General features: G+C 37.2%; 1 protein-coding gene and 1 long non-coding RNA gene across 2 annotated transcripts; one reads left to right on the top strand and one right to left on the bottom strand.

Moving 5' to 3' along the window:
- Positions 1–667: 667 nt before the first annotated feature.
- On the bottom strand, positions 668–21098 carry LOC114229506 (membrane cofactor protein-like). The gene is made up of 10 exons (XM_054712048.1): positions 20994–21098; positions 19788–19973; positions 19335–19434; positions 15408–15493; positions 13311–13508; positions 4668–4850; positions 3800–3847; positions 2088–2138; positions 1273–1308; positions 668–754 (listed from the first exon to the last, which is right to left on the bottom strand). The coding sequence occupies exons 2-10, from the start codon at positions 19939–19941 to the stop codon at positions 690–692; spliced, it is 921 nt and encodes a 306-aa protein (XP_054568023.1). The 5' UTR covers positions 19942–19973; positions 20994–21098; the 3' UTR covers positions 668–689.
- Positions 21099–21911: 813 nt separating this feature from the next.
- LOC129148031 (uncharacterized) lies at positions 21912–25388 on the top strand. The gene is made up of 3 exons (XR_008555220.1): positions 21912–22021; positions 23062–23101; positions 25279–25388. It is a non-coding gene; the product is annotated as an uncharacterized LOC129148031 (long non-coding RNA).
- Positions 25389–26054: the final 666 nt, after the last annotated feature.

Below are 26054 nucleotides of genomic sequence, written 5' to 3' on the forward strand. Positions count from 1 at the left end.
GTCACCTGGTCAGGTGCTTTTCCATTTTTACAAATAAAATGGCAAATAAAGTTAATGAGGCACCTTGTAAACATTACCCCTTTCTGTACCTTTAACTTTAGCCCATCAGTTTACTACCGCCTAGAAAAATTAAGAGAACATGAGAGGGAAATCAAATAGTGTTGCTTCTGATTTCCCAGTTTAACTTGTATAAATAAATATTCTAAATGAAATCAAATTGGCCATTTGAATACGACATCTGCATAGCTTCTTACAAATTCCTGTTATGCAGACAAATGGAAGCTTTCATCCTAAAAATTCCAGTGACCATACCTTAAAGTCTCCACAGTGAACTATTTGAAATGTAATCCTGGCCACTAGCTCATTTTAGAAAATAGGGCATATGTTGAATTGGGAAGGCCCCATCATGGTCCATGATTTGCTGCAGAAGTTAAACCTCAAACCTCACAAAAAAACTTTCTTACGGTCATAATAACTAAATTGTTATGCACAGATTATTCTTGTTGCAATAAAATATATTTTTTATTTTATGCTAAAGGCAACTGAAACGGATTTTAGTAAAGAAATTTACTGCAGATGGCACACTAATGTAGCACATTTAAAAAATAGATGGTAAGCAATACAAAGAAAAGCAGCACAAAAGTATGTCAAGAGTGAGAAGGACCAATAAATGAGAATAAAAGTTTAATTTACTCTTTCTCCTCTCTGTGAAGACACTTGTACATACAGATTAAAATTACTGCAACGCCAACAACTGTAAGAAACCAGAAAATAAATGACATGTAACTCTGGAAAATACTTTCCAAGATTCAAACTCTAGAAGAAGAAGTTACTGTCGGTTACATTTCAGTGCTCAAAAGTGTTATTTTTTAAGCACATTTATATCCCATCTGGACTCTTCACTATCTAAGTGCAATTCCCTGGAATCACTTAAATAGTACACAGTAAGTCAGAGAAATGTCCAGTTTAGTTTAGAAAATTACCTGAAGCATATTTGAGATGCAAAGTCAATATGACTAATCATCTTGGGGGAAAAAAGTATTATTTAGGGTTTGTTACTAAGTAGACATATAGAATACTATATAAATGAATATACAATCACCAACAAAAGGTGTATATCATACGAAAGGTCAGTTTTTCTACACTGGTTTACTTAATTTCAAGCTATAAAACCTATAAAAACTGAAAAATCATCAGAAAAGAATGTACTCTATGTAATAGAAAAGAATGTAATATTTTGATTTCAATGGTTTTCAAGTGTGAGATACTTACATATAGAAAGACTAAATAGAGCAATGGTTCCTGGTTCTGAGAAAAAAAAAAAAAGAAAAGTAGTTTTAAAGATATTGAGCATGTATGGGTCTCAAATAGCAGGGTTTTTTGTTTGTTTTTACTTTTGATCTGATCATTTAAAAACTACAGAAAAAAGTATCATTCTGGTATTAGCATGATTGCTAGTACATCCCAATCGCTTTGCTCAAAGAACACTTCAAATAGATTCCGACTATAGGATGTGCCTTGTGAAACTCTTAATAGGAACCTCACTTGTCATTGTTTTGTGCCATAGTTACCACACCAGGTTATTTAGTAAAGATTCATAGGACAACTAGAATTCCCAAGATTAAAGAAAATTACTTGCCTATGTCTATACATTCTATCACATTTGTTATGGTATCTGCAATACTAAAGGAACTATAAATGTCATCTATTCCTAATAATCTTTGACATCTTGTTTTTCCTCTAACTACAAATAATTGGAACATAATATATTCATGTAGAACTCTAAGGTCTCATAATAAAGAATTATTAAGAACTAAACTAATGCCCTAGCAGGTTTGGCTCAGTGGATAGAGCATTGGCCAGTGGACCAAAGGGTCCTAGGTTTGATTCTGGTCAAGGGCCCGTACCTCGGTTGCAGGCTCCTCCCCGGCCCTGGTCTGGGCTCCTGCAGCAGGCAACCAATGGATGTGTTTCACATTGGTATTCTCTCTATCTTTGCCTCTCTCTTCCACTCTCCAAAAAAAAAAATCAATGAAAAAAAATCCTCGGTTTAGGATTTTAAAAAAGAAGAAGAAAGAAACTAATACCTAATTCCACAATCTCTTCAGATGATGATAATTCACGAAAGTTGGGATAGCCTAGAAAAAAATTGAAATAAGTAAAAAAATAAAATAAAAGGAAAAAAAAGAGGAAAGATTAAACTCCTAAATATCAACAACAAAATTCCCAACTCAATTCAAAACTGAGCAAAGAACTTGAATGACATTTCTCCACAGAATAGATACAAATAGGGAATAAGTGCATAAAAAGATGTCTACACATCACTAATCACTGGGGAAATACAAATAAAAACCACAATGAGACACTATGTCACATATTTTACCTACCAGGTATTAGGATGGCTATTATCAAAAAACAGAAAAGAACATGTGTTGGCAAATAGGTAAAGAAATTAGGATCTTTGTGCATTGCTGGTGGGAATGTAAGATGGTGCAACTTCTGTGGGAGACTAGAGCGCCTATGAATTTAGAATATTTATGAATGTGGTGCGTGATAAAACAGTTGGAGAGAAGACAATCCATTCCATAGATGGTGCAACTTAGCCGCTGAATGGGGGTGGGTGAAGTGGAGAAGAAACCAATCTGATTCCATATTCCATAATGAAGTTCAGATATATCAATGATTTAAATGCAAAAAAAAAAAAAATGAAATCAGTACCCATGGTTGAAATGTTTATATAATTTTTAAGACTTAAAGCTTTTATAAGAATGACACAATTCTCAGAGCCATTGGGGAATAGTTCAATACATTCAACTCTTCTGCACATATATCTGTCCATTATAGGAGAGTAGCTAAATAAAACGTGGTATATATTAAAGTTGTCACTAAAAAGGATGGGGATAAATCTAGATACAACCCCAATCTAAGATAGTGTAAAATGTGAGTTTTAGAAAAATATGAACAACATGAGTCTATTTTTGGTTAAGAAAAATGAAAAAAAAGGCAAAATATGTATAACCAGTCATATAAGAACATGATGTGTCCTTATATGAAATGGATAAAAAGATACTTAAATTATGAACCGTGATTAACTCAGACAATGGACTAGAGAAAGAGATGAACTATTTTTTTACTCAGGATCCTTTTGTAATATTTGAAATTTTATAAAAATACATTTGTATACTCCTCATAATGAAGTTATAAAAAGAAATCTATATCCAATAAAATCTAAAAAGAAAATGAACTAATAAAATTAGGCCATAAAAATCTGGAAAAAAATGTTCACTATATATTAAAAGGTCTTTAATTTATAATGAGTTCTCACAATTAACAAAAATAATATTTTAGAAACCCAACAGAAAACTGAGCAAAGGATCTGAGTAAATGAATGTAGAAAAAAACGGTTTAGACTCATTAATAATTAAATAAATGCAAATTAAAACAAGACATGACTTTTCACCCATCGGCCCACAAAGTTCTTAACAATATAAGGAGGATAAAGAGTTAATGAACAAACTAAACTACCAAGCACAACAGTGGCAGACTCATAGATAGAGAGCAGGAGGACAGCTCCGGTTAGGGGCAGGGTACCTGACAGGGGGAGCGCAAAGGGGAGAAGGTGGAGGGATTGAGCAAAAAATAAAAAAAAGAGAGAGAGAACTCATGGACATGGACAAGAGTATGGTGATGGATGGGGGAAGGAGAGTGGGTAGAGGGGGAGGGGGAGGGGGAAGAGGGCATAGAAGGAATAAATAGTGATGGGAGGGAAACATTAAAATTAAAAAAAATGTTACTGAACCTAGATATCTTGCAACTGGTGGCTTGGCTGGAGGAGTAGACTTGGAATCTGGAGAAATAAATTTTATTTCATTCATCAGTCTTATCAATAAAATTATGGATTTAATTTGATTTTTAATTGTTTTAGAAAGATTAGCTATTCCTCAAAATTAAAAATATGCATACTTTCCAAACTTTGCATAGTGCTAAGTGGTTTAAGTGCAACCAACTTAAGCTGCATTATCACTCAGTTAGGAAGACATTAAATCATTTTACATGTAAGTAAATACTTTTGAAGTTTAAGTAATTTGCCCAACTGTACATGCCTGTTTATATCTGACTATGGCAAGTAATTTTAGCATCAGTGAGAATAACAACTAAAATGCCTATACGTATGTTCTTCCCCCTCTTATTACTAAAAGTTATAAATTAGTGTACATAACATGAATTGAAATAGGATGTTACTAAACATGAATGACTCAAAATAGGAGGCTTTGACATTGAAAAACATAACAATGTAGGATCAATCACTTGGAAATTATCACTTTCTTTTCATTTGTGTGAATTAGGACTTTCATTCTGATGTCGGTAAAAATTCCCATGATTCATTCCGTTTGTCCTGGAGAAAGTGGTTGCTAACCATACCATAAAAGTACTGAACAAGAGGAACTTACAGACCTATGTGATGTACAGAATGTGCTAAGAACCCCATGAACACATACAAAATCACAACAGCAAAAGTCTATATGAACTTCATGTCATACATCTGTCATGAATATGAAAAGGTAATTACTAAAATTGCATCTTTCCAGTTATTCTTTATCATTGAATATTTAATGGCAAAGAAATAAAACCTTACAAAACAAGAAGGAAAATGACGTAATATGTACCTTTAATACACTTGGGCATCGCAGGCTCCCAAGTACTGCTTCCACCACAGAACACGGGGTTGCTGCCATTAAGGTAGAAACCCTTCAGGCATTCAAATGCAACCTTATCTTGGTAGGAAAACTTTTTTTTCATTTCTGATACTGCTTTTCCATGTTTGAGTACTGGCGGTTTACACTGGACCACTAAAAAGTAAAGAAATTTCAGCATTAACAGAAAGTTGTTTTACCATAGTACCAGAAAAAAAATAGCGCAAAGTAGAAATTTTCAGTGGAAAGAGACAAGGAGTGAAAGGCAAGATATAAATATTTTTTAAAAGACTTTTTTGTGCATTTTCATTCCAGGTAAACAGATTCAGAGAAATCTGATAACTCTTTTCCCACCTAGAACAGTCAATATAGTTTATTGGTTTCATACATTTTTTTTAATCCTCACCTGAAAATATTTCTCCATTGACTTTTAGAGAGAGTGGAAGAGAGAGGGAAAGACAGAAACAAATATCGATGTGAGAGAAACACATAGACTGGTTGCCTCCTGCACGAGCCCTAACCAGGGCCCGGGCTGGGGAAGAGCCTGCAACCGAGGTATGTGCCCTTGACCAGAATCAAACCCAGAACCCTTCAGTCCACAGGCCGACGCTCTATTCACTGAGCCAAACCAGCTAGGGCAGTGGTCGGCAAACTGTGGCTCGCGAGCCACATGCAGCTCTTTGGCTCTTTGAGTGTGGCTCTTCCACAAAATACCATGGCCTGGGCGAGTCTATTTTGAAGAAGTGGCGTTAGAAGAAGTTTAAGTTTAAAATATTTGGCTCTCAAAAGAAATTTCAATCGTTGTACTGTTGATATTTGGCTCTGTTGACTAATGAGTTTGCCGACCACTGAGCTAGGGCCATACATTTTTTTTTCTACTGCAAAGTTTGAAAAAAGTCTACCGGATATAAATTCTGAGTACATTCAAATGCAACTTTTGATACTCTAGCTCCAGAGATTTTTTTTTAAAGTTCATGTTGACACTGATTATTATACCTTGTCTTTTTAGAAAACTCTTGTAGGAAGGAAATAGTTGGGGTGAAATTTAAAAGCTTCAAAGAAGCTAGACATGCAAAGATATGCAAAGGAAAAGTTCTCAGGTAGCAAGCACATATATGATCTGGAATATTCAAGAAATAGAAAGGCCAATGAAGTTAGGGCCTTGTTTTCCGAATATATTAGACTGCAACCCAGAGATTAATTTTTTTTTTTTAGGTTGTAAACTCATTACATAAGCACACAGGGCTGAGATAAAGTTAACAGTTAATACTTAGACTTCATACTAGTGTGCTCTGGTATTCCCCATTCTACTCTATTTCTCAAGAAGAAAAGTGCTGGTCATGATCTTCTAGATTGATTTCAGAATCCAGTAATGGGTTTGGAAGAATTTGGAAACACACACACACACACACACACACACACACACACACACACACACCACTGAGCAGGGCAGTAAGTACCAGAGAACATTTTATAAGATTAAATCTGAGCAATACATAAAGGGCCCATTAGGCACAGCCTTTTAAACCAGTAGAGTGCGCTTTCTCCTCACCTATGGATCTGAATTTCCGTCAGGTCTCTCTTCCCTTCAGCCTGAAATACTTCCTTTAGCAAATCTTGCAGTGCAGGTCAGGTAATGACAATTCTCTTAGATTTTTTTTTTTTTCTGAAAATGTTTTTTATTTCACCTTCAGTTTTGAAGATTTCTCATTGACAGAGATTTGTAGGGTGTTTTATTTTTCTTTCAGCACATTATCCAATTTTATTGTCTTCTAGTTGTCACAGTTCCTTAAGAGAAATTAGCTGTCATTCTTACTTAGAGGGGTGGGGCAAATGAAATATTTCTTTCCTGTTCAATGTTTTTTGGTCTGTATTTATTCAAATAATTGTCTACATTATTCTCTCTCCTTTCTGAAACTGAAGTTACATGCATGTTTAACTGATTGGTACTCTCCTGCAGTTCTGTAATTTTCTCTCTTCACATTCTTTCTTTTCAAATCGTGTTAGATTTGCTTTGTCACAACTTTAGGTTCACCGATGTTTTCACTGTTGGGTCAGTCTGCTGTTCATTCCACCTGATGATTTTCTTTTATATTAAGCTTACTGGACATAATTTATATAATTTACATCTTGTGAAATTCACTTTTCTAATTGCACAAGCATATTAGGTTTTTAAGAATCTGTTCTAATTGATTTTAGAGAGAGAGGAAAGGAGAGGAAGAGAGAGAGAGAGAAACATTGATGTGAGAAACATCTATCAGCTGTCTCCTGCACAGCCCCTAATGGGGACTGAGAAACCTAGGCATGTGCTCTGACCAGGAATTGAACCAGCAACCTTTTGGTACGTAGGATGAGGCTCAACCAACTGAGTCACACCAGCCAAGGCGCAGCTACATTAGTTTTGACAAATGCAAATAATTATGTAATTACCACCATAATAAAGACATAGAAAAGCTGCATTATCTCCCAATACTTTCTCATGCCTTGTGTGATCAACCTCCAGTCCCTGCACCAATCAGCCAACCACTGCTCTGTTTTAATCTCTGTTATGTTACTTCTCCAGAAGATCATGAATGGGATCCTATCCTTCTGCGAATGGCTTATTTCACTAAGAAAAAGACATTTGAGTTTCATTCCTGTGGTTGCATAATTCAGGATCTTGCTCCTTTTTATAGCTGTGTATTTATACAACTGTATGTATGTACTACAGCTGTTCATCCATTTATCAGTTGAAGAACATGTGGTAGTTTCCAGTGTGGACGATTACAACTAAGGTGGCAAGGAATATTTTCATACAGGCTTTTATGTGACCATGTTTTCATTTTACTTGGATTAAGTTGCATGGTAAGTTTATGTTAAACTTTGTAAGAAATTGTAAAACTGGGTTTCAAAGTGGTCAGACCACTGTGCATTCTTAGCAGCAATGTATAATAGTTTCAATCGCTCCATATCCTTGCCAGTACATGTTATGGCTAGGCTTCTGTTTTTATGTCAGACATTTTTAAATTTTTTTTTAGAGAGAGAGAGATATTAAAGGAGAGGGAGAAAGGCATGGATGAGAGAGAAATATCAATGGGCCATCTCCTGCACACCCCTACTGGAGATCGAGCCTGCAACCTAGGCATTTGCCCCAACTGGGAATAAAACCAGTGATTTCTTCGGTGCAAGGGACGATGCTCAACTAACTGAGCCACACTGGCCAGAGCTAAGTCAGACATTTTTAAAGGTGTTTAGAGGTACTTCTTTGTGTTTTTTGTATTATATTTTGTAGTTACTAATGATATTGAGCAAATTTTCATTTACTTTTTTGTCATCTGTATATCATGTTTGGTGAAATAGGTATAGTCCAATCTTTTTCCTATTTTAAGATTCATTTGTTCTCTTATTGTTGAGCTTTGAGAATTCTTTACATATTGTAGATAAAAGTTCATTGTCAGATGTGTGCTTTGCAAATATTTTCTTTCTATTTATTGCTTTGTTTTCTTTCTCTTAGTCTTTTTCAGACCAGAGGTTTTGAGTTTGGAACACCCAATTTATTAAAAATTTTTTTTAAATCGTGCTTTAACACCATACAAAAAAAAAATAAACTCAAAATGGTTAAAGGATTTAAATGTAAGATGGGAATCCATAAAAATCTTAGAAGACTCCATAGGCAGCAAAATATCAGATATAAGTCGTAGCAATATCTTTACCAATACAGCTCCTAGGGCAAAGGAAACTAAGGAGAAAATAAACAAATGGGACTACATCAAAATAAAAACTTCTGCACAGCAAAAGAAACCATCAACAAAACAAGAAAGCCCACTGCATGGGAGAACATATTTGCCAATGTTATCTCCGATAAGGGTTTAATCTCCAACATTTACAGGGAACTCATACAGCTTAACAAAGGAAGATAAACAATCCAATTAAAAAATGGGCAAAGGACCTAAATAGACACTTTTCGAAAGAGGACATACAGAAGGCCTAGAGACATATGAAAACATGCTCAAAGTCACTAACCATCCGAGAGATGCAAATCAAAACAACAATGAGGTACCATCTCAGACCTGTCAGAATGGCTATCATCAACAAATCAACAAACGACAAGTGCTGAAGAGGATGTGGAGAAAAAGGAACTCTCATGCATTGCAGGTGGGAATGCAGACTGGTGCAGCCACTGTGGAAAACAGTATGGAGAATTCTCAAAAAATTAAAAATGGAACACCCATTTGACCCAGTAATCCCACTTCTAGGAATATACCCCAAGGAAACAGAAACACCAATCAGAAAGGATATATGCACCCCTATGTTCATAGCAGCACAATTCACCATAGCTAAGATTTGGAAACAGCCTAAGTGCCCATCAGCAGATGAGTGGATTAAAAAACTGTGGTACACCTACACAATGGAATACTACGCTGCTAAAAAAAAGAAGGAACTTTTACCATTTGCAACAGCATGAATGGAGCTGAAGAGCATGATGCTAAGCGAAATAAGCCAGTCAGAGAAAGATAAATATCACATGATCTCACTCATATGTGGGATATAATGAACAACATAAACTGATGCACAAAAATAGATCCAGAGACAATGTAATACTGAACAGACCGTCCAACCTCAGAGAGAAGGCAGGGGAGGGGAGTAAGAGATTAACCAAAGAACTTGTGTGCATGCATATTAGCATGAACAAAGGACATGGACACTGGGGCGGTGGGGGCTTGTCCTGGGGGGTGGGAGTTGTGGGAGGGGGCAATCATGGAGAAAGGAGACATATGTAATACTTTAAGTAATAAAAAAAATTTAAAAAGTAAAAATAAGAATCATGCTTTAATGGCTGTATTTAAGACATCTTTGGCCAGCTCACAAATATTTCCTAAGTTTTCTTAAAAAAGTCTTATAGTTTTAGGTTTTACATGTTAAGTATATGACCCATTTTAAGCATGGTGGTAACATAAGTTCTGATTCTTTTTTTTTTTTTCTTTCCCCAAAATGGAAATCCAACTGTGCCTGTGCCATTTTTGGAAAGATTATCATTTTCCACTGAATTGTTTGTATACGTGAGATGAAAATCAACCCTGACATATTTGCCAGGGTCTAACTCTGGACTCACTATTTTGTTCCACTGCTCTATATAGCTATCCTTTTACAAATACCACACTGTTTTGATTATATGCCTTTTTAGTTTGCTTTCTATAAACCCAACAGCAGGTAGAGCATCCTTCAACTATGCTCAAAATTGTTTTGACTATTCTAGTTTTTTTGTCATTACATATACATTTTAGGATCAGTTTTTCAATTTACAAAAAGTTATGCTGGGCTCTTTTTTTTTGGATTGTGCTGAATTTATAGATCAAAAACAGAGAATTGGTATATTTATTTCTTAATTTCCTTTATTAGATTTAGCAGTTTTTAGCATTCAAGTCTTTCACATATATTGACAGATTTATATGCAAGTATTTTGTGTTTTGGAGGTGTTCTAAACAACAATTTTAAAATTTCAATTTCTGCTGGTTTACTCTAAGTGTACAATTGATTTTGGCAGGTTGATCTAGTATTTTGCAACCTTGCTAAAACTAAAGTTTTTGGAAGTATCATAAGTGAAGATAATATTTTATAGCTTCCTTTCATATATGAATGCCTATTTCTTTTGTTGTCTTGTAGAAACAACCATGCTGAATAAAGTGGTGAGAGTGAATATACGTCCTTATTCCCACCTTGGGAGAAAATAAATTAGTCTTTTGCCAATAAGAAAAACGTAAGCTGTGAGACTTTTGTAAATGCCTTTTATCAGGTTGAGATACTGAGTTCTCTTCTATTCCTAGTTTTCTCAGAAGTCTTATCATGGATGATGATGAGTTCTGTCAATTGCTTTTTTGTGGGCATCTAATAAGATGATCATATGTTGTTCTCTTTTTTTCAATCTCTTGATATTGTAAATTATCCTGGTTAATTTTTGAATTTGAACCAACCTTCCATTTATGGGATAAATCCTAATTGGTTATGATGCATTCTTAGTGTTATATATGGCAGGATTTGATTTGTTGATATTTTCTTTAGAAGTTTTGGTTCTATATTTATTAAGGCTATTGTTTGTAATTTTCTTGTAATGTTTTTGTGTGGTTTTGGTAACATACTAATGTTGTCCTTATGAAATAAGTTGAGAAGTGTTCCCTTCTCTTATATTTCTTGAAGTTTGTGTAGAGATGCTATTGTTTATTACTAAAATGTTTGATAGAATTCCCCAGGTAGCACTTCTGGGTTTGCAGTTCTCATTGTGGGAAATATAGTATACGGGTTACCTATATCTTTCAGTAGTTTGGGTATTTGGTGTCTTTAAAAAGTGTTTTATTGGAGGACCACCTTGTTGGGCTACTATCATTCTACTAACAAGAAAACTGAGCTGTAGAGAGAGAAATAAACTTAGCCCAGGTCACCTAACTAAGTGACAGAGCAGGGTTTAGAAGTTGCAGTCTTTTTAAAAAATGTTCCCAAGGTTAAAAGTGTTTTACTGAAACATTTGAGTGAAGATTCAAGGTGAATCTCATCACACTCAGTGTTTTCTTTTCACCCACCCCTCTACTCACTCCCCTCCCCTTTTGCAACCATTACCTGTTCTCTATGAATATGGGTCTGTTTCTGTTTGGTTTGTGAATTTGTTGTGTTGTTTTAGATTTCACATATAAGTAAAATCATGAAATTTGTCTTTTTCTTTCTAATTTTACTTATATAATACCTTCTGGGCCCACTCACGTTGTCGCAAATGGCAAGATTTTATTCCTGTTTATTGCTAAGATTCCATTGTGTGTGTGTGTGTGTGTGTGTGTGTGTGTGTGTGTGTGTGTATCACCTTTTCTTTATCCATTCATCTACCAGTGAACACCAGTAATTTGTTTCTTTCCAGGAATTTGTCCATTTCATTTAAGTTGTCAAATGTATAGGCATAAAGTTTTTATAATATTTCCTTATTGTTTGTTATTCCTTACATCTACGGGATATTTAGTTTTGTGTTTGTTTTCATTCTTTTTAAAAAAATATGTTTTTTATTTATTTTTAGAGAGAGAGGAAGGATGAGGGATAGAGAGATAGAAACAATGATGATCAATTGGCTGCCTCCTCACACCCCCTATGGGCGATCGAGCCCACAATCCAGGCATGTACCCTGACTTGGAATACAACCGTAGACCTCTTGATTCCTGGATTGACCATTCAACCACTGAGCCACACCAGCTGGGCTCTTTCTTGATAAATAATAAATATCATCTTTTTACTTGTCTTTCTAGTTATAGGTATATCGATTTTATCAATCTTCTCCAAGAACCAGATATTAGTTTCATTGATTTTTCTGTATTATATCTTTTCAATTTTATTGATTTTTAGCTTTATTATCCCCTGTTTCCTTGTTTTAAGTTTAATTTGCTCTTATTTCTTAGTTTTTTAAGGTGAAAGTTTCCATATTATTGATTTGAGATGTGTTTTCTACTGTATGTTACACTATAAATTTTTCTCTAAACAATGCTTTTGCTGTGTCACACAAATGTTGATATTTTGATATGTTGTGTTTTCATTTTTTATTGAATTCAAAACACTTTATAATTTTTCTTGTGATTTGTTCTTTGACTCAATGGTTAGATATTTGTTTTACATGGTTGTCAAATACCGGTCATGCACTGCTTGACAACATGGATAATGTTCTGAGAATTGTGGACATCATGGAGTGTACTTGCAAAATCCTAGATGGTGTAGCCTACTATTTTTATTGTAAGAGCTATACTTACAATATAGCTCTTATTGACAGCGCAGTAGGTTTGTTTACATCAGCATCATCACAAACACATGAATACTGTGTTGTGCTATAACATTCTAACAGCTCTGACAGGAGTTTCTAGGTGATAGCAATTTTTCAGCTCCATTATAATCTTATGAGACCATCATCGTGTATATAGCCCATCACTGACTGAAATGTCATTATGAGATATATGACTGAATTTGGAGATTTTAAAAATTATCTCTGTTTGACTCTAAATTTATTTCATTATGACCAGAGAATGTACTCTGTTTCAATTATTTTAAATTTTAAAAAATTATCTTATTTCCCAGAATATGGTCTACCTTATAGAACATAACATAAACACTAGTAAGGAGTAAATATTTCGTTGATATTCAGTGGTCCTTTTCCTACGAAAGTCAAATGGCCTTCATTGCCCCCCCCTCCCCGCCCGGCTTTTGGTTACTCTCTAGTGCCTTAAACATTGTTTTCCCAAGTCAGTAAGAGTTAGCCTTTTACAATTTACTCTGCCACTACCTATTGCTATATCTCTCGGATGATTTAACATAAAAAAAGTCTTAATTTTAAGCCATTGTGTGTTGCTTTCTGTTTTTCCAAGCAAAGACAAAATCCTAACTTATACATTGACACAGTAGTTCACATTGTATAAACTGGAGTGCCAAGAGCATGTTGGGGGCAGGGAATTCTACAACTGGAACTATTTTTGATTCAACTTGACATATAATAAATTAAATTAAAATGCAATTTAACAGGAGGAGGAAGCACATATGACTGTTAGCTTACTTATAGGTAAAACGCTCTACAAAGTTTTTCACTGTATTTACCAACGAAGAAGGAAATATCATTACCTTTACATTGAGGAGGGTCACTACTCCATTTGCTAGGCCCAAAACAAGTAAGCTTGCTCTCTCCAATAAGTGAATACTCCTGAGGTCCATTTGAAGGATCACAAGTATAAGTCACTACTTCATTAAATTCAAATACCTCCTTCCAGCTATTCGTGTATTTTCCATTACTTATTTTTCCAGGTGCTTTACAAAAAATCTCTTAAAAAGAGGGGAAAAAGAGGAAATGAGAAGAAAAAGGAAAAATGTAGAGAGTAAGACAAGATTTAGTAAAATAAATTCACTAACATTTGATTTCTACAGTCTAGTTGTGAATCCAATATCCATTTCGAATGTCTCTATGAGAAAGTGTTATTACCCCAAAGTCAAATCATATAGAAATGAACTTTCAAAAGAAAACCAATTTTATTTAAATATCTATATGAAATACCTATATTTATCTATAATCTTATGTTAAGTTTTGTTCTAGTCATCATAGGAGTTGCTGAAAATTAAAGGATATGATTAAAGATGAAATTCACTGCTAGTTGAGAAATGCTTTATAATTTATAAGTATATAAACATATCTACTTGCCAGGTCATTGCTCCACAATTATATTGATACTGGGTTTTATTGTTTGTTTGTTTGTTTTTTACTTTGAACCTTATGAGTACAGTGAAATTTTCCAGATGCTACTAAAGTGTTATTTCACAATAGAGTGAATCTAAGTGTCTTCCTTTAAGCCAGATTTTAAAGACATTTATAAAAATGTAAAACAATGTCACTATTCTAACTGTTTTGGGCATTTTTTATTTTTTATAAAAAATATGCTGCGTATTTTAATACGTATTGAATTTACTGTTTTTAAAAATAAATAATTGTTTTAGAAACTTCTCAGTTTTAATTATGATATAATGAATGTTAATAGGCTTACCCCACATAAAGCAAAACTCTTTGATATCTTTGTTAATTTTAAAACATAAAGGGCAAACAACAGTGTTGGAAAGAATGTGGACAAAAGGGGGCGCTCTTGCACGGTTGGTGAGGCTGTAGATTGATGCAGCCACTTTGGAAACAGTTGTGAGGTTCCTCAAAATATTAAAAATAGAAGTACCATACAACCTAATAATCCCATGTCACTGTGGGTATTTACTGAAAGAAAACAAAAACACTAATTCGAAAAGATATATACACCCCCAGGCTCATTGCAGCATTAATTACAATAGCCAAGGTATAGAAACAGCCTAAGTGTCCATCAATAGATGAGTGGATAAAACAGGTATGAGATATATATCTATGTATACACTTACATAATACACAAATGTACATCTACATGCAATGGAATAGTACTCAGCCATAAAGAAGAGTGAAATCTTGTCATTTGCAACGAGACTGATAGACCTAGAGGGTATTATGCTAAATGAAATAAGTCATACAGAGAAAGGAAATACCATAAGATTTCATTTATATGCGGAATCTAAAATAAGAAAACAGCCGAAACCGGTTTGGCTCAGTGGATAGAGCATCGGCCTGCGGACTCAAGGGTCCCAGGTTTGATTCTGGTCAACGGCATGTACCTTGGTTGCAGGCACATCCCCAGTAGGGGGTGTGCAAGAGGCAGCTGACCGATGTTTCTCTCTCATCGATGTTTCTAACTCTCTATCCCTCTCTCTTCCTCTCTGTAAAAAATCAATAAAATATATTTTTAAAAAAATAAGAAAACAAACCAAACAAAACAGAAATAGAGTCATAGATACGCAGAACAAACTGATGGCTACAGAGTAAAGGGGGCCGGGAGGATGGCTAAATATGAAGAAAGGAAACAAGAGGAACAGACTTCCAGTTATAAAATGAATAGGTCAATAGGATGTAACGTGCAGCACAGGGAATATATTCACTAACAACATAATACATTTATATGCTGACAAATGGTTACTAGACTTACAACAGTGATAATATTGTACACATAAATGTTGAATCACTATGTTGTATGCATGAAACTAATATACTATTGTATGTCAACTATAGTTTACTTTTTTAAAAAAATCAGCATAAGTGGGTTCCCAGGCCAAAAATATTGAGAATTGCTGGTCTAAATTCTAAAGTGAAAATTTACTTACTTTCACATGTTGGTATATCATGGTCCCAAAGCACCTTGTCTCCAGAAAGTTTACAAGTTAGAATTGGTTCACCTTTTAAGTAAAAACTAAACGGGGAAAAAAAAGTTACTGTTCTCTTTACCAGTTAACAAGATGTACATAATAAAGAGGAAATTTTCATATAGTTGTTTTCTGCAATACAGACAAAAAAAAAATCAACAAAGAAATGGCAGCCTTAAATGACACACCAAATCAGATGGATTTAATTGGTATTTACAGGACATTTCATTCCCAAAGCTGCAGAATATATATTCTTCTCAAGTGCACATGGATCTTTCTCAAAGATAGACCACATGTTAGGACACAAAATAAGTCTTAACAAATTCAAGAAGATTGGAAAAATACCAAACAATATCTCGATCACAATGGCATCAAAAACAGACAAACACATGGAGACTAAATAACATGTTACTAAACAACGAATGGGTTACAAAGGAGATCAAGAAAGAAATAAAAAACTTCCTGGAAACAAATGAAAATTAACACACAACAATCCAAAACCTCTGGGACACAGTGAAAGCAGTCCTGAGAGGAATGTTCATAGCATTATAGGCCTACCCCAAGAAACAAGAAAAAGCTAAAATAATCTAACACTCCAACTAAAAGAATTAGAAAGAGGACAAGGAAAGCCCTGAGTCAATAGAAGGAAGGAAATAATAAAGATCAGGGTGGAAATAAATGACATAGAAATACATATATATAATCAAAGAAACCAAGAGCTGGCTCTTTGAAAAGATAAACAAGATTGGTGAACCTTTAGCCAGACTTATCAAGAAAAAATGAGAGAGGACCCAAATAAGTAAAATCAGAAAGGAAAGAGGGTAAGTAACAACTGACTTCATAGAAATACAAAGGATTGTAAGAAAATACTTCAAACAACTATGTGTCAACAAGCTGGACAGCCTGAGTGAAATGGACAAGTTCCTAGAAACATACAATCTTCCAAAACTCAGTCAGGAAGAAGCAGAAAACCTGAATAGACAATAACAACTAATAAAATTGAAACAGTAAAAAACAAACAAACAAACAAACAAACAAAAAACCTCACAGCAACAAAAAGTCCTAGGATGGATGGCTTCATAAGCAAGTTTTACCAAACTTTTAAAGAAGAATTAACACTCAGCCTCCTCAAAGTATTTCAAAAAATTCAAGAGGCCTGGCTGGCTTGGATCAGTGGTTGAGAGTTGACCTACAACCAGGAGGTCACGGTTCAATTCCTGGCCAGAGCATATGCCCAGGTTGTGGGCTCAATCCCCAGCGGGGTCGTGTGCAGGAGGAAGCCAATCAAAGATTTTCCTTCATCATTGATGTTTCTCTCCCTATCTCCCTCTCCCTTCCTCTCTGAAATCAATAAAAATAAAAATTCAATAAGAGGGAAGACTTTCATGCTCTTTTTATAAGGCCAGCATTATGCTAATCCCAAAACCAGATAAGACACTACAAAGAAAATTACAAGTCAATATCCCTGATAGACATACTAGTAGATACCTAAATCCTCAACAAAATATTAGCAAATAGGATCCAGCAATACATTGAAAAGATCATACACCATTACCAAGTGGGATTAATTTTGGGGATGCAAGATTTGTTCAATATTCAAAAATCAATAAATGTGATATAGCACATAAACAAAGTGAAGGATAAAAAATCACAGGATCATATCAATAGATGCAGAAAAAAACACTCGACAACATTCAGCGCCCATTTATGATAAAAACTCTCAGCAAAGGAAGAGAGGAATCATACCTCAACATAATAAAGGCCATATATGACAAACCAACAGTCAACATCATACTCAATGGGCAAAAACTGAAAGTGTTTCCTTTAAGATCAGGAACAAGACAGGATGTGTGCTTTCACCACTCTTATTCAACACTAGAGGCCTGATGCACGAAATTTGTGCAAGGGGCTCGGCCCTCACAGCCCCAGCTGGCCCTCGCAGCCCCTTGCAGCCCAGGCCGGTCCTCACAGCCCCTGCTTCATCCGGAAGGTCGTCAGGACAGTCGTTTGGCTGTTCAGTCTAATTAGCATATTAGCTCTTTATTATATAGGATAGTATTAGAAGTCCTAGCCACAGTGATCACACAAGAAGTTATAAAAGGCTTCCAAATTGGAGGAAGTAAAACAGTAATTACTCACAGATGACATGATATTGTACATAGAAAACCCTAGACTCCACACACACACACACCCCTACAGTTAGATTTAAGAAATTAATTTGGCAAAGTAGCAGGATATAAAATTAACATCCAGACATCAAAGGCATTTTTATACACCTATAATGAACTAAATATAATTTCCCATTTACCAAATTAATATATATATTAATTACCAAAGAATAACCAAAGAAGTAAAAGAGCTGTACTCAGAAAACTACAGGACATCGGAAAAGGAAGTAGAGGGAGATACAGACAAGTGGAACCATATACCGTGTTCATGGATTAACATCATTAAGAATTATCAACACCTCAGCAGGTTTGGCTCAGTGGATAGAGTGCCAGCCTGTGGACTGAGGGGTCCCAGGTATGATTACAGTCGGGGGCACATGCCCGGGTTGTAAGCTCAATCCCCAGTGTGGGGTATGCAAGGAGGCAGCCAATCAATGATTCTCTCTCATCATTGATGTTTCTCTCTCTCTCTCCCCTCTCCCTTCCTCGCTAAAATCAATAAAAATATATTTAATAAAAAAAACTAACATCATTAAAATGTCCATAATACCCAAAGCAATTTACAGATTCAACACAATCTCTACTAAAATACCAATGGCATATTTCACAGACCTAGAAAAAATATTCCAAAAATTTATATGGAACAAAAACCGACCCCAAATAGCTACAGCAATCTTGAGAAAGAAGAACAAGGTTAGAGGGATCACAATATTGGATATCAAAATGTACTACAAAACCATGGATAGACCTGATAAGAGGTTAATTTCCAAAATATATAAAGAACTCATACAACTCAACACCAGGAAGACAAACAATCCAATTAAAAAATGGGCAAAGAATTTGAATAGACACTTCTCCACAGAGGACATACCATTGGCCAATAGACATAAAGAGTGTCAGTAATCATCAGACAGATGCACATTAAAACAACAATGAGGTATCACCTCACACCTGTCAGAATGGCTACCATCAATAAATCAACAAACAACAAGTGCTGGTGAGGAAGTGGAGAAAAGGGAACCCTAGTGCACTGCTGGTGGGAATGCAGACGGGTGCAGCCACTGTGGAAAGCAATATGGATGTTCCTCAAACAATTAAAAATGGAACTGCCATTTGGCCCAGCAATCCCACTTCTGGGAATAAACTGTAAGAAACCCAAAACACCAATCAGAAAGAATATATGCATCCTTATGTTCATAGCAGCGTTATTTACAATAGCTAAAATCTGGAAACAACCCAAGTGCCCATCAGCAGATGAGTGGATAAAAAAGCTGTGGTACATTTCACAATAGAATACTATGCGACTGTAAAAAAAAAAAAAAAAGAATGAGCTCTTACTCTTTGCTACAGCATGGATGGACCTGGAGACTATTATGCTAAGGGAAATAAGCCAGTTAGAGAAAGACAAATACCACATGATCGATCTCACCTATATGTTCTCATCAAGTGAACAAAATAAACTGACCAACAAAATAGGTCCAGAAATGGAAGAATAACAGATCTCAGTGGGGAGGGGAAGGGGACAAGAAGAAATTAACCAAACATCATATATGCATAACCCATGGACTCAGACAATAGTGTGGGGGAGGCCTGGGCATGGCAGGGATTGGGTGGAGAGGTGCAAAAAAAGGGGAATACTGACAAAAAGAAAAAAAAGAAGGTAAGGGAAACAATATAGAATCAGTAATATTTACCTTACTTTCTCTAAGGAGCAACTTACCCGTAATCACAATAAAAGTGAGCTTCTTTATCCAATTCAAAGCCCATTTGTGGGGCATCTACTTTACCACTTTGCACACTTGGGGTTGGGCATGCTTTTTCTAAGAGAAAATGTATAAATTCATTTTTTTATACAAATTTCAAAACAGATTTAAAAGAAGATAAAAATTCTACACTGCTCTTGTCAATTCATGCAATATCATTTTCCTGAGTTAGCTATAGAAGGGAAAACGTAAAGTTCACACGTACCCAGGCAACCAACCGCCTACAAAATAATTCCCGGGAGACTTGTCGCGGCCTAAACATCTGTCTTGCTATCTAAACCCTAGTTCCCCGTGAGAAAATCACCACTGCCATGGTGGAAAAGGAATCCAAATATGCGTTAAGAAAAGAAAGGAACACTAGACTTGAGCAAGCACACACGCATAAAAAAAGAAAGGTTTTGTTTACTTACTGTAACAAGCTTCAACAACAGGGAACCATGTGCTATTTTTCTCACAAAAGGTATAGAGGGCATAGTTAAACGAATAGGAGTATCCTGGTTTACACTCATAAAATGCTTTCTCCCCAGGTAAATAGGAAGATTTAGGGGTACCCTTTAACTTCATAGACTGGTACAGTGGTGGTTTACCACAGCGACCTAGAAATAAGAAGACAGGAGAATAAAAATGAAATATTTAACCTCCGTGACAGCCAGGGACTGCGGCGCGGCAGCAGGCGGGGAGTACAGAATAAATGGGAAGGTCCTCGGCAGGATGGTGAAGACTTGTTCCCTGCTCTCCACCAAGTGTCCTCGGAGTGGGCCGTGGGCTGCACTGGCTGTACATGGCATTCTATTCGCTTTTGGTTTGTTGGAGAATGAGCTGGGGTCTTTTCTTAATTTTTTTAAAATATATTTTTATTGATTTCAGAGAGGAAGGGAGAGGAAGGGAGGGACAGAAACATCAATGATGAGAGGGAATCCTTGATTGGCTGCTTCCTGCACGGCCCCCCAACTGGAGACACGGAGCTGGCCATCTAGACATGTGCCCTTGACCGGGATGGAACCCGGACCCTTCAGTCCGCAGGCGAAAACTCCATCCACTGAGCCAAAGCGGCTAGGGCAGGGGCTGGATTTTTATTCAACAGTAAATTTAAGAGACAGATATCAATGTTATCGGTATGCATCATTCCCCATTTCGTGTGAAATTCGTTTCAAAACTCAATTCTCTTCCAAGAAGTCTTTTTTTCTCTCGTGTTATTCTTCCCCTCCCGCACGCCCCCCGCAGTAATTCCTTTTCTTTTCCTTTACCTGTGGGCTTGAAAATCTTTTTTTTTTTTAAGTGTTAGAACTATTATGTAAAATAACGTGGTGGAGACACATCAAGTAAAGTCCTGAAGGGCTAAAAAAAAAAAATGCAGTGGCCTCGCCTATAAGGTGAAGGACCTAAGAAAGAAGGTAGATCTCTTCTGATCCCCGAGGAACCTGCGCTGGTCTCACTTCAGATGGTGAGACCAGTCAAGCGAACTCGAAACAGGTACCCTATTCCTCTTCTTTCATCTCATATTCCAACTTCCACCCGCCCCACCCAGAGAATTCCCACGCCCTCGGCTCGCGTGGGCCCGCTCTCCAGCCCGCGCCTGTGCACTTGGGGGGCGCCCTCCCCGTCCCGGCTCCTACCGAAGGATGTGGGGAGCAGGAGCACTGGGGTCACTAAAACGACCCCCACGAAGCACCAAGAAAAGGGGCTCTCGGGGCGGCGGGGAGGTGCCCTGCGTGGCTCGCAAGGCGCCGTCATTTTCCGGGAGGTCAGCGAACCTCTGCTTTTCGAGCGCGGACTCCAGACGCAACAATCGCCGGTCGGTCAGCGCGGGTGGGCGTGGGGGTGGGCGGGGCCCGCCCGAGAGCGGACGGGCGGCGGGGAACGGAGTTGGTACCTTGGCCGTGGAGGGGGGATGCGCTCGTCCCTTGCTGGGTTCTAAGCCACCCGGGTCTGTTGGCAGCTCGGGAAAGGAAACAAGGGCTGGGGGCATCACCTCTGTGCCTTTTCCGGAACGCTGGCTGGGAGAATAAAGCGCATTGATCTGCAAATAGAAACCCAGAGCGCAGACAGTGGGCCAGCATCCAGCCGTGGGGCTCCCCTTCTGTCCTGGGGCCTGCGGACGGTCAGGAGTGCCAGGACCCTGGCTCAGAGTTGGCTTTTTAAGCAGGCATTCTTAGGGACAATCCTGGAGATTGCTGTGGTTGAACGTCCGCTGTTGAGTCCCATCAAAGCCTGCTGGATTCCCAAATCAGTAAAATGGTTTGTCCACTGCACCCCCAATCCCCTAATGTAAATGCCTCTGCCCCTACTCCCTTGGGAGGACCCCTGGGAAGGTGCATTAATAAACGCCGTGCCATTAAGCATACTGGGCCTCAACCTATGGGGCCCTTGCCATTTCGGAACTAAATGACTTATTTATTTTTTTTAAAATATATTTTATTGATTTTTTACAGAGAGGAAGGGAGAGGGACAGAGAGCTAGAAACATCAATCAGCTGCCTCCTGCACACTCCCCACTGGGTATGTGCCCGCAACCAAGGTACATGCCCCCTTGACTGGAATCGAACCTGGGACCCTTGAGTCCGCAGGCCGACACTCTATCCACTGAGCCAAACCAGTTAGGGCAAAATGACTTATTGAAGACGACATTTACATGCTTGGAAAAGGTAAAGACGAGGGTGTACGAGGGGGCAAATTCTTGGGAGCCATGAATGTTATAAGCGTTATGAAGGTTAGGAATTAGTTAAGTGAAGTAGATAGGAAGAACTTTCCTGGTGAAACAATCTCTTAAACAATGCTAAAAACGTAAGAACGAGCAAGATTTTTTTCTTTTTGTAGAGTTGTGAGTAAATCTGTATGACTAACTTTTAAAAAAGAGTAACGTGATGGCCCCTGAAGAGCAAACAAAAGGGGTTGGCATTTTTCTTCACATTATTTGGCAAAGAATGAAAACATCAACCAATGTGAGGGAACATTTTGACAGGACCAGAACCCTCCAAGTTTTTAGTTTTTAGCATAACTATACTGTGTGTGAAAAGATTTCAAATGGACACAGCTTTCAAACCACCATTTCCATTTAGAGATTATCCCACAGAAATCATCAGAGCTGTGAGCAAAGGTGCAGTGTTTGGGAAAAAATGTAAACCCTAAGTGTCTAGCAAAACTATTAAGGAATCGATTATAGGTAACTTTATGGGATGGAATTCCATGCAGCAAGCACTGTGAAAAAATGTCAGTGTGAGAAACTGCTCTATTCATATGTGAGAAAAGCAGGCTCTAAGTCAGTATACACCCCTTTTGGTATTCCTTTTATTAAAACAAAATTAGTATATTGAACACATAAAATAGATTATTGGTAATATACTACAATTAACTAATAGTTGATAGGATTATGGATATTTAATTTTTTTGTGCTTTTTAGTTTTCTGTATTGACCTTATGTTACATTTGGAATCAGGTATAGAAAAAAAATTTAAATCCAACATATGTATCAATGTCTACTTTGCACATAAAATATTGGGGATGAAATCTGTATTGCATTTGGGTTCAGGTATGAGAGGATGCTGAGAAAATGGAAGTTCTCCATATAACAAGAAATGCATCTTCTGGAATTACAAAACTATGTATATTTAAACAATGCTGCATCTGAGATGTACTAAAGACTTCATGGGTTAAAAAAAATCATGGGATTTCCTCTTTCTTTCAGACCAAGACAATGTTTAGATTCTGGGAGAGCATATAAGACAGTAAGTGTGAAGGTGAAATATAAAATAACCACCTAGTATATTAGATTTTAAAATCCAGACACTCCATAATGACACTTAATTGAAAAAGGTATAATTAAAGAGATAGTGCATGGGAAACTCATTGAGGGAGAATTATTATTACTGTTATGTCTTACTAGAGGCCCAGTGCATGAATTTGTGCATGAGTGGGATCTGGCCAGCCCATCCCAATCGGGGCCAATCAGGCTGGACCAGCCAGGGGGAGGGGCTGCGGGCAGTTGGCCAGCTGGCCCTGCCCCCAATTGGGGTCGGGGGACCCATCAGGGGTGGGGCCAGCTGGTGGAGGGCCACAGGCATTTGGATGGATGGCCCCGTCCTGTGGTCGAACTCCCAGTCGAGGGGACAATTTGCATATTAGCCTTTAATTATATAGGATAGTGGTGAAAGAGTGATGTAGTAACAGAAATGTTCTGTGGATCAATGTTGGCACTTATTTATGAAAACAGTATCTACAGGGGTTGGCAAAAATAGATTTACAGTTTTTCATATGGAGAACAATACAATAATTAATAATACAAAATAAATTCTGTTTCATGTACTCAAAAACTTTCTCACTTACTTTGAGACTTGGAAATAAGTTCTTGTGAGAAAATTTAAAAGGTAGGGAAAAAATATGACTCGAGTTTGATAACCTAGTTATAGGTACTAGATTAGATTCAAGGACTAGGGTTTTACTGGGACTTTCAATCAGTGAAATTTCTACACCTGGTGTCCATCAAGCCATTGTTTTGTGTGTTTTAAATTTATCTTTATTGTTGAAAATATTGCAGATGTCCCTTTTCTCCCCATTGACCCCTTCCAACCCGAACCCAGCCCCTGCCCCAGGCTTTCACCTCACCACCATCTGTGTCCATGGGTCATGCATATATGCATATAAATTCTTCAGTTAATCTCTTCCCACCCGCCCTTGCCTTCCCTCATCAAGCCATTCTTAATATAATGGAAGACATTCACCTTGATTTCTTTAACTTAATTCTGATTTGACCCATCTCTGGCTCCAGTTGATATGTTCTGAGCCATGTTGCCTAGTTTTCTGGTCAAGCTCCTTGAGGCAAGGGTATTCTTGCTTTTTCTCCAGGACCCACATTGTCCTAGGCCTGTACTAGGCACAGAATGAGTAAAATAAGTGGGTGTTGTTATCAACTGCATTAAACACGTCTCTGCCCATTCTCCACCAGCAAGGATGTACCACCAAATCCTGGGAAATTTCTGAAAGATAATTACAATAATTTTAGACACTAGCAGGAACAATGTGGGATTTATCTCTAAAAGGAATGAGCTACAAGTGTCTGCACAGAAAACTTTCGTCAATCGGGTACTGTAAGCTGACCTATGAAGTGGAGCTCATGTCTGCCCCTTACCTTGAGATCATGTTAATGACTGAGTTCAAAGGGCAAGTATTGACAGTGAACTTCCTAAGTCCTCACAGGAGAACCCTAGAGAGTCAAGGCTTTGAATGAAGTAGGGGAGTAAAAATTGGAGAGCTTCCTCCAATTTTTGCTAAAGATATTATTAAACTGTCAAAAAAAAAGATGGAGAATGGAGAATATGCATGCTTTTAGACCAATTTTTGACAAACCATGACACACTTAAAAACCAGTTAAAGACACATTAAAAGATCTTGCCTGGGAAGTATTAACCCACCCGCTGTATTCACCAGACCTTGCTCCTTCAGATTACCACTTGCTCCGATCGATGGCACATGCATTTTCTGAGCAGTGGAAAATTGGGTCTCTGAATGGTTTGCCACAAAACAATAAAAGTTCTATTGGGGCGGTATCCACAAATTACCTGAAAGTTTGGGGAAATGTGTAGCTAGCGATGAACATTACTTTGAATAAAGCACTTTTAATGTTTCTCTTGAAATTATCGTGTTTTCTTTGATTACAAAATCCACCACTATTAACCGGTACACCTAGTATGCACTCAGAGAGATTTTCCTGCTTTGCTTTTTCCCACCTCCCTAATCTATCACCAGTGGATTTCATGAAACTGGCTTATGCCACCTCCTTTGATTGTAATGAATAAGATAAGGTGCAAAACTGCTATTCTTGGAACATTTTCTCAATCTATTGAGATTTTGCTTCCTGGCAATTATCATCAGTTTGGCTCAAATAAACTCATAAAAATTCTTACAGGTTTTCCCAGAGACACAAGGCTTAGGAAGAAGTCCTTGCCAGGTTTTGAAATGATGACATGAGGCAAGGGAATTCCAATCTGGGACATCCTGTGCACAGCTTGAGGATGGACAGGTAGACTTTAAGGAAGCCCCTGAGATCTCTGCCTCCAGTAGGCATACCTTTGGGTAATTCCCTTCTTTCTGGAATGAGGGCAGGACCTGTGCCTTGCTTCTAAGCAATGCAATGCAACAATGGTAATGGAATGTAAGTGACTGCATTCACACCATCACCTAATAGTGCATCACACATCTTGCTAAGTCTCCCAGTGCTGGTTTTGAAAAAGCAACTTGCCATGAAACTTAAAGTCACAGGAAATGAATTCTGCCACCAACCTGAGAGGCCTCAGAAGCAGACCCTTTCTCAGACGGGGCTCTGACAAGCCCCTGGCTTTAGCCAACACCTTTTTTGCAGCCTTGTGAGACCCTGGATAGACTATCCAGCTAAACGCAGACTTCTGACCCACAAAGGGTCAGATAATAATAAGCATGTCTTGTTTTAAGCAGCTAAGTTTGTGGTGATGTGCTACGTAGCAATAGAAAACTAATGCACTAGCCAATGTCCACATCCTCTCTCTAGACTTTTCATCTTCCAGACAATTTCATTTCTCAATATTCAACTTAACATTTAGATCCTTTCCTCTAAGTTACCCAAACTTTATTATATTCTTTGGGTAAAAATTAACCTATGTTCTTTTCCGTTTTAAACATTAATATTTCAAACGTAAAAGAAATGGC

This window comes from Eptesicus fuscus, chromosome 22, assembly GCF_027574615.1.
Source record: "Eptesicus fuscus isolate TK198812 chromosome 22, DD_ASM_mEF_20220401, whole genome shotgun sequence".
Lineage (NCBI taxonomy): Eukaryota > Metazoa > Chordata > Mammalia > Chiroptera > Vespertilionidae > Eptesicus > Eptesicus fuscus.